The sequence below is a fragment of the Erinaceus europaeus genome, chromosome 20, assembly GCF_950295315.1.
Source record: "Erinaceus europaeus chromosome 20, mEriEur2.1, whole genome shotgun sequence".
In the NCBI taxonomy this organism is placed as follows: Eukaryota; Metazoa; Chordata; class Mammalia; order Eulipotyphla; family Erinaceidae; genus Erinaceus; species Erinaceus europaeus.
Genome location: NC_080181.1, coordinates 25,108,175 through 25,127,147, shown reverse-complemented (window position 1 = coordinate 25,127,147; position 18,973 = coordinate 25,108,175). Strand labels below are relative to the sequence as shown.

General features: G+C 48.0%; 1 protein-coding gene across 11 annotated transcripts in view; it reads left to right on the top strand.

Annotated features, from left to right (window-relative positions):
- KIRREL3 (kirre like nephrin family adhesion molecule 3) overlaps positions 1-18,973 on the top strand; it is a 624,884-nt gene that overhangs the window by 518,474 nt on the left and 87,437 nt on the right. For all 11 annotated transcript variants that reach the window (XM_060180147.1, XM_007539447.3, XM_060180153.1 and 8 more), the window contains one exon: positions 16,987-17,136. In XM_060180147.1, coding sequence (XP_060036130.1) covers positions 16,987-17,136 — 150 coding nt within the window. The remainder of the gene's footprint in view (positions 1-16,986; positions 17,137-18,973) is intronic.

The window sequence follows — 18,973 nt, the reverse complement described above, 5'->3', positions numbered from 1 at the left end:
GCACAGCAACCCTGAGGTTCTGATTTCTTTTTTTTTTTTTTCCTCCAGGGTTATTGCTGGGCTCGGTGCCTGCACCATGAATCCACTGCTCCTGGAGGCCATTTTTCCCCCTTTTTGTTGCCCTAGTTGTTGCAGCCTCGTTGCGGTTATTATTGCCATTGTTGACGTTGCTTTGTTGTTGGATAGGACAGAGAGAAATGGAGAGAGGAGGGGAAGACAGAGAGAGGGGGGGAGAGAAAGATAGACACCTGCAGACCTGCTTCACTGCCTGTGAAGCAACTCCCCTGCAGGTGGGGAGCCGGGGGCTCGAACCGGGATCCTTACGCCAGTCCCTGCGCTTTGCGCCACGTGCGCTTAACCCACTGCGCCACCGCCCGACCCCCGGTTCTAATTTCTGTCCCCATCCATCAGGGGCTTGGCCTCATAAGACTCTGGGCAGCCTGTATCTCTTGTCTAGCCAGCCATTGGGAAGACTGAAATCTCACCAGCCCTCAATGCCCTTCAAAGATGGTGCAAGGACAGATGGGGCAGTGCAGGAGAGAGACCGCCAAGACCCACTTGCTGATGAATGCCTGGGGGACACTCCTGCCTCTCCGGCCACCACATGGCTCGTGGATGCAGCCATGTCCGTAAATCTCTTTCCTACAGGGCAGTTTCATGTCCTCTTGGCTCATTTCTTCTCCAGAGATGAAGAGATTGTTTTAAACCTGCCGCCCCACCAGCCCTGCTCCTGGCTTCCAATGCCATTAAGTTTCATTATAACAAATAAACACCACAATGACATTTATAAGTTACCACGGAGCACAGAAGCACAAATATGAAGCAGATAAACTGCATTTGATCCAAATAATTACTGCAGGCAATATTGGGCTTAGTCTGAGCTGGCAGCCAGGCGCCGAGTAATTTATTAGATTGCGTAAGGCAATGTTGCACGTTGAGTTTTTCATTATTCTGTCTCTTCCCCTTGCCGTGGTCTAAATAGGTTAAAGGAGTTTAGACAGTGCATGGCCAAACAAAGACAGACTTTGCTCAGGCACATTAAGGCTGGGAATGTCTGCCAAGTGTCCAGGAATGGCTATGTCCCAGTCACCATGGTACTCGAGAGGTAAGAAAGGGTTTCATACTATCCAATGCTTCCAGCCAAGATGCCTAGCACAGTTCCCGTCCTCCCCAGTTCCCAGCCTGAAGCAAGATGAGGCCTCCCTCAGAGAGTGAATGGAAGCGCTGGATGGAGTCCCAGGATGCCCACCCTCGTTCCTGCCTGAGCTGCTCTGCCAAACACCCTCTTGGACCACAAGGCCCTCTGCAGCAGGCCCAGGTAGCCCCAGGAAGCCACAGACCCGGGTCCCAGCCCTCTCCCACAATAAATAAAGGGAAGGAAGTAGTCAGCCAGCCAACTCCACAACACAAAGGATGAGATCTGGCTACCAGCAGCCACCTCCCTGCCAAACTCAAACTCATAAAGTTTGATTCAAGGGGTTACAATGCCTCCTATTCAGAGTCCCTCCTGCCCCATTCTCCCAGCCTTAGTAAATTACCCAATAAGCAGCAAGGACCTGTAGTTATTGTGCAGTTAAATGCTATTTGCCCAGTAAATCCTGAGCAGAGTACTAACGGTGATATACAGTAACTAATTACGGACATGAATTCTCTCCCCAAGACGCCAAGCGTTACCAAATATTGTTGCGTTTAGGGGAGGAGGCATGAAAGCTCTGTTCCCTCCAGTGGAGCCATGAGTAACTCTCCTGTTCGGGCAGTTGCCACAGGCACATCCAGAGACACCTAAGCTGGAAAATAGAGCTGTCTTCGGAGGGAACGGGGAGGAGCAGGGTCTCAGCCCCTAGAAACTTCAGGCCCTTATTCACCCAGATGGAGCAGGCAAACTATTACCAGGTTAGCCTTTTCCAAGAACTCCTGAACAGAAATGTAAAAAGGTGGGTTTCAGAATGCCCCTGCTGCCAGCCTGGAGGTAGCTCACCTGGCAGAGTGGGAGCCTCACCTTGGATGAGGTCCTGGGTTCAAATCCCAGCACCCAAGGGGGCACTATGGATGCCATTGAGGGGGCCTCCTGGATGGTGGAGCAATGCTGTGGTGTCTCTTCTCTCTTTATTGTGTGCTGTCTTTCTCTCTCGCACTTTTTCAAAGAATGAGAAGATTGAGACTGGGGAGAAAAAGTATAATGTTTATGTAAAATGCTTTCAGGTGCGGGGGTAGATAGCATAATGGTTATGCAAAGAGGCTCTCATGCCTGAGGATCCAAATTCCCAGGTTCAATCCCCGCACCACTATAAGCCAGAGCTGAGCAGTGCTCTGCTCAAAAAATAAAATAATAAAAAAATAAAAAATAATAATGAAATAAAATGTCTTTCATGCCTGAAGCACCGAAGTCTCAGGTTCAATTCCTAGCACCACCATAAACTGGAGCTTAGAAGTTGTCTGACAAAGAAAGAAAGAAAGAAAGAGAGAGAGAGAGAAAAAGAGAGAAAGAAAGAAAAAAGGGGAGGGAGGGTAAGTAAAAAGAGAAAGAGAAGAAGGAACAGTACTGGGACATAGCCTACCTTACCATGCACAAGGACCTGGGTTTGAGCAGGGAAGCTTCTTGAATGGTGAAGCAGGTCTGCAAGTGTCTATCTTTTTTCTCCCTCTCTGTTTCCCTCTCCTTCGCAATTTCTCTCTGTCCTATCAAGTAATTTAAAAAAAAAAAAAAAAAAAAGGAGTTAGGCAGTAGCGCAGCAGGTTAAGCGCAGGTGGCGCAAAGCACAAGGACCGGCATCAGGATCCCAGTTCGAGCCCCCACCTCCCCACCTGCAGGGGAGTCGCTTCACAGGCGGTAAAGCAGGTCTGCAAGTATCTGTCTTTCTCTCCCCCTTTCTGTCTTCCCCTCCTCTCTCCATTTCTCTCTGTCCTATGTAACAACGACGGCATCAATAACAACAACAATAATAACTACAACAACAATGAAAAACAAGAAAGGCAACAAAAGGGAAAATAAAAAATAAAGGTGGGGGGTTGGGAAATGGCCAACAGGAGCCGTGGATTTGTTATCTAAGCACAAACCCTAGCAAAACCCTGGTGATGGGGTGGGGGGGGGGGAGGAGGAAGAGAGTGTGATCAGTGGCAGGCCAAGCATGTGAGGCTGTGAGCCTCTGAATTTGTCCCCCAGTGCCATAGGGAGAGAGCATAGCATTTATATGTCACCTTGCATGCTTGAGGTTCCAGAGGTTCTAGGTTCAGTTCTTGACACTACCATGTGCCAGAACTGATAGTGCTCTGGGGTCTCATTTCCTTGTGATACGTTTTTAATTTAGTGACCATGCCTCTACTTGAGTGTGGATGGCTTTTGCCCTGAGCTGTTCCTGAGGCTGACCTCTCTCTCTCACCCTACCCTCTGGCTAGCTGTGGTCTGCAGGTGGGGAAGGGCAGGGCAAGTTACAGGTACCCAAGCCGCTTCCTAACTATTTGTGGGGCACAACTAGGAGCAGCTGGAAGATATAGTCATCAGTCTCTGCTTTTAGAAAGGGGACCTCTATAGTTCAGATACCCAAAGTGTCACCAAACACTCTCAAGGAAACAAAGACCCAGAGCTGCAGTCAGATGTGTCTGGTGCCATGCTGTGATAGAACTAGTTACCTGACCTCTCTGAGCTTGCATTTCCTAATCCAGGTAATGAGAGGGATTCTCTTGATCTCTCAGAATAGGGGAGGTACAAAAGGCTAGTCTTGGACCAACAATATAGCTCCCTTGAATAGTGTGCTGCTCAAGTGGTGAAGCAATGCTGCAGTTGTCTCTCTGTCTTTCTCCCTCTCTATCTCACCCTACCCTCTCAACTTCTAGCTGTGTCTATCCAATAAATAAAGATTTTAAAAAAATAGTGTGCTGCTTTGTGATGTGTATGACCCAGGTTTGAGCCTGGCCCCCATCACATTGAAGAAAGCATTGGTACTATTGTCTCTCTCTCTCTCTCTCTCTCTCTCTCTCTTTCCATCTCTCCATCTAAAGAAAGAAAGAAGAAAAGAAGATGCTAGTCTTGACTTAGGCTACCACTCTTCCAAGGTGTTCTATTCCTCCTGTCAATTCGTTCTATCTTTCCTTCCTTCCCAACTTAAGCTTACCCTCTGATATCTGGTATCTGGGCTCAGTGACCCAACCTAAGCGTCCTAGAAAGTAGGAAGCCCTCAGTCCATGCAGACACAGTACTGTCCTTCCCCTCAGGTGCCTCCAGCACAAAATCTCTCCTCTACTAATTCTTCCACTTCAAATAATCAGAACAAAAGGCAGGTCTGTGATTTCAAGTGAGTGCTGTCCAGTGTTCTCTGCCGCTGCATTGCCAGAGCTGCTGCACAATCTGAGCCCTTGAAGATGCAACTGTCTGGTGAGAGGAGAAGCAGAATGAGGCATGAGAACCAAGGACTTAGTGGCCACACTTCAGTGGGATACTGGCTTTGGGCCAAGCACGGCTGTGAACTTTGGCCTGATACTAGAACTTTGGGACTGATACTAGAACCTTCTCCTCAGGGTGCTGTAAGAGTGGAATGAGGAAAATAGAATGTGCACTGTTTTGTGAAAATATAAAGTATAGACAAGAGTTAGTTGTGGTTCATATCCCCCAAACAACCAGAAGGCAGGCCCCAGAGTCCCAGGGCAGTGAGAAGCAGCATCATTTCTTTTTAATTAGAACACCTATATAGTCAGCTCTCAATTATCTGTTGGCAAATTGTCCCCACTCCTGGCAAGTGCTTTCACCAACATTGCTTAATGAAGTCCTCTGTTAACATTTCACAGCTTCTTATTTTGTTCTTATTTGCATGAGGCCCAACGGGAATGAAAGTCCTTTAGAGGCAGAATCAGTATCTCCATCCCCTCCCAGGGAAGGTGTGAGCCACAAAGACAGGGAGCTGGGAGGGTAGAGAGGAACCCAGCTCTGTAACTTCAGGACAGTACCAGAGGGGACATTCGCCACCCACTGAGCTCAGCGAGAGACACTGCCATGAGGTTTTATCATTATTATTACTAAGTATTAAAATTCCCAGAGCATCAGACACATCCATATTCAAACATGAACACAGAAAATGCATTCCAGAGTGGAAAATAAATGCTACTTAGGATTATTCATTCTTGTGGAATGTCCATCATCTTGGATTATTCACACCCTAGCTCCTCTCCATTAACAAAGATAATTAAGAGCTGATTGTATTTGGACTCCAAGAGGGAAGGATTTCAGGATGTTATAGTGGGATGAAGTATTTCCAACTAAAAAGATTCCAGCATCCAAGAAAAGATCCCTGTGTGAACAGCAAGTGGAATATGGTTCCCAGTGGGGGCCAGAAGTGGCACACCAAGTTGAGTGCACACATTACAGTGTGAAAGGATCCAGGTTCAAGTCCCCAGTTCACACCTGCAGGGGGAAAGCTTCAGTAGCCATGAAGCAGTATTGCAGGTGTCTTTCTCATTCCCTATCTCTCCTGCCCCTCTCAATTTCTCTGTCTTATCACATTAAGGGGGGGGGGGGAATGTGGTTCCTGGTGTAGTGATGGGTGGCATAAAAGGACCTCGTGCTAAGAGGACAGCCTGTCTTGGCCACACACTGGCTACTCTTGATATTATGGTGTTTTGGGGGCCATAGCAGCCCCTCTGGACATCCATGCTATGGAAAGAAATACTAAGCACCAGCACCATCGTCTTTTTTTTTTTTTTTTTTTGCCTCCAGGGTTATTGCCGGAGCTCAGTGCCTGTACCACGAATCCACTGTTCCTGGAGACCATTTTTTCCCCTTTTGTTGCCCTTATTTTTTTTATCATTGTTGTGGTTATTATTATTGTTGTTGTTGCTGCTGTCACTAGATAGGACAGAGAGAAATTGAGAGAGGGGAGACGGAGAGGGGGAGAGAATGATAGACACCTGCAGACCTGCTTCACCACCTGTGAAGCAACTCCCCTGCAGGTGGGGAACCGGGGGCTCAAACCGGGATCCTTATGCAGGTCCTTGTGCTTCACACCACATGCACTTAACCCACTGTGCTACGGCCTGACTCCCTATCAGTCTTTTTTTTAAATAATCTTGTTATCTTTTTAAGTTTTTTATTATTATCTTTATTTATTAATTGGATAGAGACAGCCAGAAATTGAGGGGAGGGGTGATAGAAAGGTTGAGAGACAGAGAGACACCTGCAGCCCAACTTCACCACTTGTGAAGCTTTTCCCCTGCAGTTGGGGACCAGGGCTCGAACCTGCAGCCTTGCGCATTGTAACGTGCACTCAACAGGGTGTTGCCACCACCCAGCCCCCCCCCACGCCCCCCCCCCATCAGTCTTTAAGAGAAAGGTCATTAGAAAAGGACAGCACACACTCAAGAAAAGCAGGGGGGGCAGGAGAGGAGGCAGGAAGTGGCCTCTAGGTCAGGGGCTTCCTGGTTTCTCCTTAGCCACCTACCCACTGTTTGTAATTGGCCATTTCATGCCTGTGTGGGTTGTCTCGGTGCTTGTAATTGGCTGACCTTCAGGGACCTCTAAGTGGGTTGGGTCTTAGCTCTCTGGTGTCTTGTCACAACCTTCCAGGTGATCTAAAGTCAGCCAGATGCAGGCTATCTCTGCTTCTGTCTTCAAGTGTCACCTTAGGTTCATGTCACCTCTCCCATTATTCCAACATTACTACCTTAACATTACTACCCTAATGGGCTCTAGGTACCCCAGGTACCTAGAGCCCATCGATATTACACCAGCTCTTGGAGTTCCTTGAGTATCTCATTGCAGAGGGAGGCCAGGGGGACTGGACTAAGTCCTTTATGGACTAGCTCCACCCCAGTTCTGCCCTCATGTTATATAATGGGGCTTCTCTTGAGGTTTCATTGGCAGGATTCACAGACACTATTTTAAAATGTGTGACAACTACAGGCCTCATCCAATGCCTTCACTGGGCTATTTCGAAAACCCACGTCAACCCAAAGAAAGATAGGACACTGACCAAGACCACAGTGACAGCCTGAACTAGAAAGATCCCATCCTTAGGAGCAAATTCTGTTTGAATACCACAGTGCTTTTCAGAAGAACACCAAAACTGCCTGCAGCAGGAGTGCCTGGGGAGCTGTTTAAAATGCAGTTTCTGAGGGTTGGGGACTTAGCATAATGGTTATGCAAAAAAAAAAAAAAACATCATGCCCAAGGCTATGATGTCCCAAATTCAATCTGCAGCACCACCTTAAGGCAGAGCAGTCAGTGTTTAGTAAAAATAAGTAATAAAATGCAGCTTCTGGGCTAGAGAGACTGCTCACCTAGTGGGGTGAGTGCTTTGTCATGCCCAAGAGGGAGATTCAAACCCCAGCATCACATGGGAGGCACAACAGCACCAGAAAAAGCTACAATGCTGTGGTGTCTGTCTGTCTGTCTATCTATCTATCTATCTATCTATCTGAATGCAAAAGTTGGACAGGAGTGGTGAAGTTGCACAAGCATGAGGTCCTGGTTTCCCCTCCCCCATAATTAATTTTTAAAAAAAGTTTCCCTGGCCCAGCTCAGACTTGCTATGTCAGAATTTGATAGGAACCCAGGAAGCTGTAGTCTTAGAAAGTTTCTCAGGTGATTCATTTATGCACAGGCAAAGCTTACGATAATTTCCAATGGGCAAGGCCTACACCAGCACAAAATGATTACTTTAAGAAGTTTGTTTCATAAATATGTTTAGGACCTTGATCTTCCCCCCAAGTAGCTTTGGGGGATTTACTTTGACTTGTTTTACTGTTCTAAGCCTTAGATAATGTGCGTGCGTTATAGCTAACATACACACTAACTCCACACATTAAAACTTGAGACACTAGGGCTGACAGACTGACTCCTAGTGAACCACTCACACCTTTCCCATGGGGATCAGAGTCTCAGAGAAGGAAAGGGTCAGGTCCAAGGGCACCCGGCTATGAGGTGACAGAGGCAGCTCCAGGCGGTACCTCTAGGGCCTGGTGATCACAAAGAGAACACAGCCTCCAGTCTGTGTGCAGCCTTGTTGAGGGAGAAGTTACCACCCAGAAGTGGGAGCAGTTATAGGTGTGGCTAGAATGCTGAGGGAGGAAAGACCACCCAGAGATAGGAATGGTTACAGGTGTGGCTGAATACTGAAAGGGGAAGTACTACCCAGAGATGGGCGTGGTTACAGGTGTAGCTTAGAAAGTATAGGCAGAGTTTTAAGTTTATAACTCAGAGACAGACCGTCTCTGGCCCAGACAGCAGCTATGTAAGTCTCCCTCTTCTCGTGCTCTCTCTCTTGGGATCACCATGTGACCATCAAGTCTATAAGTGGGTCAGGCCCCCTTCTGTCTCTCTCCTTTTATCTCTCTCTCCCTCTTTCCTAACATGTTTTTGTGTCCAATAAAGTTTAATTTACCTAAATAATCATGCTCTTCTTTTCAGTTCTTTGTTAAGAAAAATTTGTGACAAACTTTGAGAATGGGGGGAAGCAAGCATCGGCCTTCCATTTCCCTACAACAGCCTCACTTGTGAAAAGAGAGCAGGTCATGCTGGGCATCATGGGTTCAGGTACAGGACCAGCTTGTACCATGGTCCCAAGGGCTGTCCTCAGAGGGCACTGTGGAACTGTCCACCCCACAGCCGAAGGCTACAGCTCCTTCTCAGACTGGTGATATGTCGTGTTCTGTCTGGATCTCTGGCATTTATTTATATTTAATGAGAAATAAGAGAGACAGACCAAAGCACTGCTCAGCTATGGCTTATGGTGTTGGAGATTGAACCTGGGACCTCAGCCTCAAGAATGAAAGTCTTTTGCAGAACCATTATGCTGTCTCCCCAGACTCTATCTCTTGTTCTTATGCAGTGCCAGGGGTTGAAGCTGGGCTCTCCTGCATACAGGCATACTCTCTACCCCTTGAGCCACCTCCTGGACCACATCACTGATCTTTAGCACTGCTTCTTTTCTCCTCTCAACACCCTGAACTCCTTCCCAACCTGCAGGCACAGAGCCTGAGAGTCAGGAGAGGGACAGAGCCTGGGTCCCAACCAGCCAGCAGCAGCCCTGCAACACCCTCCCAGTTCCTTGCCTTCACAGGCCCATCTGAGTGTGTCCCACTGTCACCAGCAGAGCCCACATGGTCTGTCCTTCCCTTTTTGGTCAAACTCAGGGATGACCCCACTGGGGATGGATGGGCCCTTCACAAACACCGAGGTGTCAGTATTTCCAGCAGCATTTATCAGTGTTGCAGTGGCATCCAGGCCTGGGCTGAATGGATGGAGGCCTCCCTCTCGCTGCCACTAATGAGCACAGTGCTGGCTCTGGCCAGGACCACAGGCTGATAGTCATGAGGAAAAGGATTTATAGTGACTTTGGAGTCACCCTGCCCCAGCCAGCCTGATTGTTCTTCATTAAAGGCCCAGCTTGTCCAGGACAACCTTGAGTGCATGTCCTGGAGAGAGATGCTGGAGAACCATGGCTACCCAAGCCGCCCCAGCACAGGACAGAGTGAGGGTGGGAGAATGTGTCCTCAGAGAGCCAGCAGTGGCACACTAAGTATATACTGCATATGTTACCAGGTGTAAGACTGGGTTCAATCCCCCAGTCCCCAGCTGTAAGAGGAAAGCTTTATAGGCAGTGAAGCATTGCTGCAGGTGTCTCTTCTTTCTCCCTGTGTCCCCCTTCCCTCTCAGTTTCTGTCAGTATCCAAAAAATAAATTAAAATATTTTTAAAAGAACATGTCCTCAGAATGACAGGAGGTATCACAGCAGGTAGAGCACTAGGCTTGCAGGCATGAGGCCCTGTGTTGGACCCCTGGCACCACATACGCCAGAGTGATGCTCTGGTTCCTTCTCTGTCCCTTTCATTAATAAATAAATCTTAAAAAGAATTTTCACTCAGGGAAGAGCAGCCAGGCTCTTTAGCATTACCCCAAACAAAAGCCAGTGCCGCTTCTGAAGATTTCATGAGTTGGGTGACTTTCTTCTTACCTCTGCGACCAAATCAGATTACCAGTAACTGCACACGGCAATGTCGGGGTACAGAGTGTTTCCAAACCTCTCTCCCAGCAGAGGTCTTGAAACTGACAATAGAGGGACTATCTCTCCCCCGCCTCTTTCTCTCTCCTCTGGCTTTTCTGTATTTCCAGTTCTGTTCAGAGGAAGAAGGCTGGTTAGATGACTTCCTGCCATCCCCAGGGGCCTCAGGCAAGAGTTAGAACACCCCAGACCAGGCTAGCTGCACCCTAACCTTATGTGCAGGGTAGGTTCATTTTTATATTTTATTATCTTTATTTATTTGATAGAGACAGCCAGAAATTAAGAAGAATGGGGTGGAATAGGGGGAGAGAGAGACACCTGCAACACTGCTTTACCCCTGCCTGCAGGTGGGAACCAGGGGCTCAAACCTGGGTCCTTGCACTTTATAACATGTGTGTTCAGCCATGTGAACCACCACCCAGCCCCTGTTTTCCTTTTAGAACAGCATATCTATGCCCTAAACTCCCATAGGGAGAGTCTGGCTCTCTGATAAGCACTGGATTTGCTTCTTCCTGACTGATGAGCACACTGAGCCTGATCCACTCACAGCTTCTCTCCAGCTCCCACCAGGCTGTCTTCTCCTGTGCAGTTCAGGGATCTCATCGGCATATTTGCAGTTGACAAATGCACCACTGCCCACTATGCATGCTTCTCCTCTTGGGACAGCGGTGGTTTCCCCAACCCCCATCTGTCCAGCCCTGCAGGTCAGGGGTGCATTCATCTCCCTCGTCCTCCATCAAGTGCTATCAATCCCACCTTAAATGGCTCCTAAATCCATTTTTCTTTTTCTGCTGATACCACTTTAGCCCAAGCCCTGGTGACGGCAAAATCTCCTGCTTGATCTCCCCATCTCCAGATTATCCTGCCGCACCCACACTCCTTACTGTTGTCACTGTGGTCCTTCTAAACCCAGATCTGAGTGTGTAGGGAACACTTGCTGGCATCTTGTTCAGTGCAGGCTTCGTAGTGTGCTGGAGGCCTCCCCAGTCAGGTCCATTGCTGTCCTCCGAGCTTGCCTCCTGAGGAACACACATGCCTGCGCACACATGCACACATGCTTGCACACACACACACAGCCCCATGTGACAGCCATGCTGCATTTTAGAGGAGCATGCAGGCCCGTATGCACTTCACATAACTGTCCTATGTCACTTGCATGAATGACCCAACAAAGGCCAATGACTAAACCCTTCAGAGAGATGGGCTCTCAGGGACAAAGACATGTGCTCAGTGACAGAGATCAAACCTACACCATGTCAGGCCTTCTGATTGGCTTTGTTTTGTTTTGTTTTTTGTTTTGTTTTGATCAGAGCAAACCTGGGCCCTGTCCTATATAAGTCCTGTGTACTATCACTGCCTCCCTGACCCAACATGGCACCTGTACAAGTCCTATACTTGCAATTCCCATTCCAGGCAGCATTTCCTCTTTCCCTCCTCTTAACTCCCCTAGGTCATTTCAGAAGAGATCCACCCCCTTTATGTGTCCTCCCCCCCCCCCCCCCCAACTACCCTCTTTTCTGGGAGTTTCTTCTTCACTGACTGTGTGGTATCTTTTAGCCCAGTTCCTTGTACACAAATGTCTCTTTCAGACCCATAGTTCCTTGTCACAAGAATGCATCTTTCCCTCCTCTGCTTCACCAACCTACCCAGGGGTCTTAGAAGTATGGGGCAGAATCTGCTCCCTGAACACCATTACAGCCCCACTCACACATGTAGCATTCAGTCTAGTTAGTCAGGATATAGCCCCACTACCCCTAATTCTGCCCCTTTCTGGATGCTTCACAAAGCTGAGTCATCTTGTCCATCCTGTCCCTCATCACCCCCACCATGAGATCAGCTGGGGGGGGGGGGCACTAAACTGCTCCTGCCCCCTACCAGGACAGTTTCCCTTAATCTCCTGAATGGCAATTTGCATTCTGCAAGCAAGGAGCAAGTTTTCTTGTTAAGCCCTCCCCCACTGGTCAGTAATAACAGCAGATGGTGACATTTGAGCCTTTTCCACATGACTAACCAGACAACTCTGGGGGTCCCAAGTAATGGCTACAGAGCCACCTTCAAGCTTAGTCACTCCCATCACCTGAAGAAACAAATCCCCATAGGTCCCACTTCCGATTTGCAAAGCTGCCTTTCACCTAGGACCCTCTTGAGAGGTGCTGTGGTGGGCCCAGTATTAACAGTCCTGGGTACAGGAAAGATTGGTGGGTGCTGAGGCAAATGAGAGCACCCTTCAATCAAAGACCTGGGCTTCTGTGAGCCACTGGGTTCTGCTGCTCTGACTCATTGAAACTCCAGTCATTCCCCTTCATCCCTCCCTTGTGTGGTGTTTGCTGTGCAGGTTCAGCCTCAGGGGGAAACTTCATGAGCAGTAGAATAGTGCTCTCTTGTTCTGTCTCTCTCTCTTCTACCCAGATAACAGCCACAAAGAATGATGGAATCACACAAGCACTGAGCCCCAGTGATAATCCTGGTGGTAAATAAATAAATATATTTAAAGCACAAAAATGAGGACATACTTGTTGGTCATTATGCCAGGTCCCCTGCATTGCTTGATGCTGTGGTCTATTTACATAATCACTGTTTTGCCTGAGACCCGCCCTGCCTGCAGGGTATTGGTTTAATCCCATTGGTTAGAACCTTCACAACAGCTGCTATGGAAGCTTTATACCTTCACACTCTTTTTTTTCTCCACCCCCTCTCCTAGCCATTTCCTTTTCCAATCTGCCACTTCCATTTCAAAAGATATAAAGGCATTGTCTCTGATCAGTAAAGGCACTGCATTGTGTTCCCACTCCACCACAAATTCCTGGCTGTTTCTCTCTCCCACAAAGCTAGCCCAACACATACTGACTGCTGGGCTTCATGTCAGGAGAATGTCATTGGGTTAAAGGGAAACTGAGGCAGAAAACCTGGAGTGTGTGCTGCAAACTGCATCATCAAACAACAGACCAGCAGTGGGTATAGCTCCTAATCTGTGCTCGGGTCTGAGCTATACAGTGTAGCAGGAAGTAGCCTGGTCACACTCACGTGTTTCTCACAACACAGTACAATTCTTACCTCAGAACAGGTCACCATCAGTGTGTGAGGAGTAAGAGAATATTCCCAAGGGGCTTCCATTCTATTTAGTGTCAGAGTCAGAAGGTTCTAAAAAACCATTCTAGGCTCATGTTCATTTCACTTCTCTGGACCAAAATAATTTTTAAATGCTGTTCTTTTTTTAAAAATATTTGTCTATTATTTATTCCCTTTTGTTGCCCTTGTTTTTTTTTTATTGTTGTAGTTATGATTGATGTTGTCGTTGTTGCATAGGACAGAGAGAAATGGAAAGAGGAGGGGAAAACAGAGGGGGAGAGAAAGACAGACACCTGCAGACCTGCCTCACTGCTTGTGAAGCAATTTCCCTGCAGGTGGGGATCTGGGGGCTTGAACCGGGATCCTTATACCGGCCTTTGCGCTTTGCACCATCTGCGCTTAACCCGCTGTACTCCCTGTAAATGCTGTTCTTTGGGTGGTTTCTGTGACTATCCCATGTATCTGTCTCCCTCCAGATGTGTTCACTCCATAGAGACACCTGGAGGGATGCAGTAGTAGAGCACGGGACTTGCCTGTACTAGACCCTGAGTTCAATCCCCAGCACTGCACATGCCAGATTAATGCTTGCTAATAAATATACCTAGAGAGAGAGAGAGAGAAAAGGAAGGGAGTTCAGACAGGGAAAAGGTGCGAGCTGAATCCGCCTAGGAAGCTTGCTCAGATCCCAGCTCAAAAGTCCGCCACAAAAACCCTGTTCCACTCAACCCTGCCCCTTGGACCTTGAGAGCTTGTTTAGAGGTTCTAGCAGGGGAATGCAGCTACTCGTAATACCCTCTACTGAAGACCAGTCTGTCTCTATAAGGGGAAGGCCTCGCTCTTCGACCGAGCACGCAGCTTTGGGAGGGATGCACATGGAGCAGTGAGAGAGGAAGGGGACACCCACCTAGCCAGCCAGATCAGCCGAATCAACCCTGGCGATCAGTGGGGTGACATGTCACAGCCAGATCACCCTCACATCCCAACCCTGCCCCTTACATTGGGGTTCCTTACATTAAACCCCAAGTCTGATTTTGAGGACCTTATGCTTATCCCAGCTCTTGGCTCTGTGGGACTCTCCTCCCAGCCAGGTTGGTGGTGAGGCAGGTCCTCCTCATTATAACCCCTTGGCATTCAGCTGACAACCTGATAATTCTGATAACACCCACTTTGGCAGCTATCGCACTGTCTTGACACTGTCCTTCTTGCAAGCAAGATTGTGAGATAAAAGGGAGAGCCATGAAATCATCATTAGAGGCAGGAGAAGGGACCCAGAAGAGAATGTTTGCTCCCCACCTGCTCTCTGTGCTCCCTCTTCTCCCAGATCCTCATCTGCTCCTGTCCCCCCTCCTTTCTCCTTTCTCCTTTTCCTCTTGCTCTCTCTGTTCCCCGATCTCCCCACTTCCCTTTCTCTTCTCTCATGCCTTCTCTCCTCTCTCTTGTGGTGGTACTAAAACCAGTCTAATTACAACACAGAACTTGAAGTGACTGGTGGGGGAGGGGCCACACACGGCTGATTAAAATGTCTTGTGAAATCCAATTTGTAGAGCTCAAATCAGGATAAAAAGTGTTACTCCCACAATTGAAGGCCAACTTGATTTTTAATGAGACTCCTTAGAGACCTAGCCAAGATCTCATCAGGTTGTAATTTGACTACCTTCACACCTGCCAGACCTCTGTAGGGGACCTCCCTAGCTCCTCTTGGTGAGATGGGCTGGGGCTCCACCCTGGTCACCACTACCCTCAGCCCTTCACCCCCAGGTTTCCTTCTTTTCACCCCTGCACCTCCCTGTTTAGAGAATAAAAGTTTTCCAAGCTAAGAGTTAGGCCCCGTGAGCAGAGCCTGGGGTTTTGTGTCTCCAAGATGGGGAGTCACAGGCTTTCTGTGGCCACCCTTGCCTCTCCCAGGTGAGGGGAGAGAGCACCAGGTCCACTTTATTCCCGCTGTGTGTCTCTGTCTACAGAGCAGGGTGTGGGAAATAGTAGGGCACAGCCTTGACCACACACACACACACACACACACACACTCTCACGTATGAGCTGTGTCTCTACAGAGCAGGGTGTGGGAAATAGTAGGGCACAGCCTTGACCACACACACACACACACACTCACGTATGAGCTGTGTCTCTGTCTACAGAGCAGGGTGTGGGAAATAGTAGGGCACAGCCTTGAACACACACACACACACACACTCACGTATGAGCCATGCCTCCTGGGGCAGCTCCATCCGCTTCTCTGCTATTGGTGTCTTTGCTGCAAAGTCAGGCTCTCTCTGCCCTTAAATGTAATTGAACAGATTACAGAAGGCAAGTAAGCAGGCAGACACTTTTATCCATTCATTCTCTGCCTCTCTAGAATGTGGACCATGTCACATATACCCCTGTCTCAGCACCCCCTCCAAGACCAGCCTGAGGGATCACAGCACAGCTCCATCCCTGAGAACACAGGCTTTAGAACCAGGAAGTTGGTGGCCAGGTGGTCTAGAATGGAAAGGTTAGATCAAGGGACCGAATAGTGGTGTATGTGGTTGAGCACATGTGTTAACACGCTTGAGGACCTGGGTTCAAACTTCACAAGCTTCATGAGTGGTGAAGTAGTGCTACAGGTGTCTCTCTTTCTCTTTCCTCTATTTTCCTTCCCTTCTCAATTTCTCTCTGTCCTATCAAATAATAATTACAAAAAAATAATAATAATGGCTGCACGGGAATGGTGGTTTCTTCATGCAGGTGCTATGCCCCAGTGATAACCATGGTGGCAATAAAAAGAGAGAGAGAGAGAGAGAGAAACAGTGATAGAGAGGAAAAAAGGGAGGGAGGAAAAGAAAAAGAACTAGGACATCTTGGGTTCATAGCCCTTGTAAGACCTCCTTGGACAGCCTAGGCCCCCACCCCCGAGAGGTGGGGTGGGGTGGGGTGGGGTGGGCTGGGATTGAGAAGGCCCCATAAGTGAGTTTGTGGGTGCTGCAACAACTCGCCATGTGAAACACACATGGTGCTCAGCTAATTTCATAGGCAACTGACAGCCACAGCACCTGCTACCCCACAGCACCTCCCTGTACCTTATTGCTCCATCTGGAACACAGGAATGGATGAAAATAGTCCCCACCTCCTGGGTTGTAAGGAGAATGAAAACACTGATGAGCTAAGATCTTAGAGGTTTAGAACAACACCTGGCATCCTGTACACAGGGTGCCTGTGTTTCACTGAGTAGCCGAGGTGGCTCAGTGTGTCTTGCTTTCGGGCACATTTGGAGAGGGCCTGAGGCCACACTGAGTAATCTTCTCCCAGTGACAGTGAGGCTGGAGCAGGACATGCTGCAGAAAAGAAGGGCACAGGCAGGAGGGACTGAGAGAACCCCTGCTCCCTCAGCCACGCCCTCTTCTCTCTCCCTCCACCTGCACTCCATCCTTAGGGCCACATAGACAGTATTGTCCCAGGCTGGGGAGACGGTATAATGGTTCTACAAAAGGCTTTCATGCCTGAAGTGTAGGGATCCCAGATTCAATCCCCAGCACCACCATAAGCCAGAGCTGAGCAGTGCTCTAGTATCCGTCTCTCTTTACTTCTCTAATTAAAATAAATGAATAGATAAAAATAAATTTAAAGACAGTATTATTCCCAGATTCAGAATGTTTCCCCCAGGTGGTATTGAGTGGTAAGGAGTGGTATTGAGCAGGACTGAGCCTGCTGGGAAGGGTGGCAGGTGTAGACTATGTGGGCTGGAGGATAGCTAGAATGTGTCAGGATTCCATGAGTAGGGAAGCTGGCCTGAGCAACAGCTCAGATTTTTCTGGTGGTAGGCAGGAAGCCCAGGCAGGAAGTGAGGGGCTCTGAGAGATGTGGGATTTCAGGTCTGCTTCCATAACTTGGGGAAGCCCCCCAGACTCTGACCCCTGCACGTGACTGACCTGTGTGTCTGCTTTCTCCTCAGGCCAAGTGTACTCCTTCAGCCAGCAGCCACAGGACCAGGCTGTGGTGTCGGGGCAGCCAGCGACGCTGCTGTGTGCCATTCCCGAATACGATGGCTTTGTGCTCTGGATCAAGGACGGCTTGGCCCTGGGTGTGGGCAGAGACCTATCAAGTGAGTACCTCTCCTCCCTGGGAAGGCTGAAACACACCCACTCACCCCCCAGGAACATGCCCCATCCCCACCACCACCACCCCCAGTGTTGTCCTGGAGCATTTATTCTAATGTCAGACGCAGTATAGAAAAGTGAGATTTCCCTGAGTGGAAGAAAGGTCCTTATTTCTTGGTGCAAGTTGCAATCCTCTCCTAAAGTCATAGCCTGGTTCAAAGGTCAGGTAGCAGTGCACTTGGTAGAGGACACATATTACTATGCACAAGACCCCAGGTTCAAGCCCTTGGTTCCCACCTGCAGGGCAGAAAACTCACAAGTGGTGAAGCAGTGCTGCAGATATTTTTTTTTCTCTCTCTCTCTCCTTCTCTCCCTCTCTGTCTCCCTCTCCCTTATCCATTTTTCTCTGTCCCTATGAAAAAGAAAAAAGAAAAAGGAAAGAAAGGAAGAGGAAGGGAGGGAGAAAGAAAGATGAGCTGACATATTACAGTGTGCACGGACTCCAGTTCAAGCCCCAGGTCACAACTTGCAACTAGGAAGCTTCACAGGTGGTGAAACAATGCTGCAAGTGTCTCTCTGTCTTTCTCCCTCTCAATATCCTCCTTCCCTATCAATTTCTCTGTCTCTAACGAAAATAAATGAATTAATCAAAGTGTTGAAAATAAAAGGAAAGGAGGGGAGGGAGGGAAGAAGGAAGGAAGGAAGGAAGGAAGGAAGGAAGGAAGGGAGGGAGGGAGGAAACCACTGAGATTGGTAGGTTCATCTTGTAGTCACTGAGGCCCAGGGAAAACCCTGGTGGCAATAAGAATAAATAAAAGACCACAACCTGATTCTTCTTGACTCTTACCCATTAAAGAGAACCAAGTAAGTTGAAATTACCTTTGGAACTTTTTTTTTTCAACTGATTGGTTTTAGGGAATCACCATGTGCTAAAGAAAAAAAAAGAAAAGAAAAACAATGCAAAAGAAACAAACATGCTGTTTCTTAAAAAGAAAAAAAAGTCCAAACCTTATTCAGGACACCCAAGCTGGTTCTGAGCAAGGATGAATTGATGGGTTCCTGTGGCTGCTGGTGGCTGGTGAGCACACAGATGAGCTCACTGATGGGGCTATCCCCTCTTGTCATCTACTGACTATTACCAGGCCTTTAGACTTATAGGAGTCTTTCCCATCTATGCTCACCCCCAGGAGGAAAAAGAACAGAATCTTGCTCCTGGTCACTCACCCATCAGTCATTGTCATTCTCCCCTGGGAGGATAACCCTGTAATATTTGTTTAACTCTGCACAAACTAAAATTCCAAAGGACGACCAGGGAGACAGAAAAATGGTTCTGTAAAAGGCTTTCATGCCTAAGGCTCTGAGGTCCCAGGTTCAATCCCCAGCATCACCATATGCCAGAGCTGAGCAGTGCTCTCGTGTGTGTGTGTGTGTGTGTGTGTGTGTGTGTGTGTGTGTGTGTGTGTGTGTGTGTGTTTCTCTCTTTTATCAAACAGTAAGCATTTTAATTATAAAAAAATAAAATTCCAAAGGAGGGAATATCCCTGTGGTTGAGATATGGCTGAGGGTAAGGAGGTAAGAAAAATAGGAAAAAATAGTTTTCAACAGAAAAGTAGTTTTGCCTCTCTCCTGGTATACAGCTGCAGGAGAATAAAAGTGGAAGTGTACTCAGGAACATGATGGTGGGGGGATTAATATTTCAAAATGTGAGTTATGTCTTTCCAAAAATGTGAATTTTTTAAAATATTTATTCCCTTTTGTTACCCTTGTTTTATTGTTGTAGTTATTATGGTTTTCATCATTGTTGGATAGGACAGAGAGAAATGGAGAGAGGAGAGAGGAAAA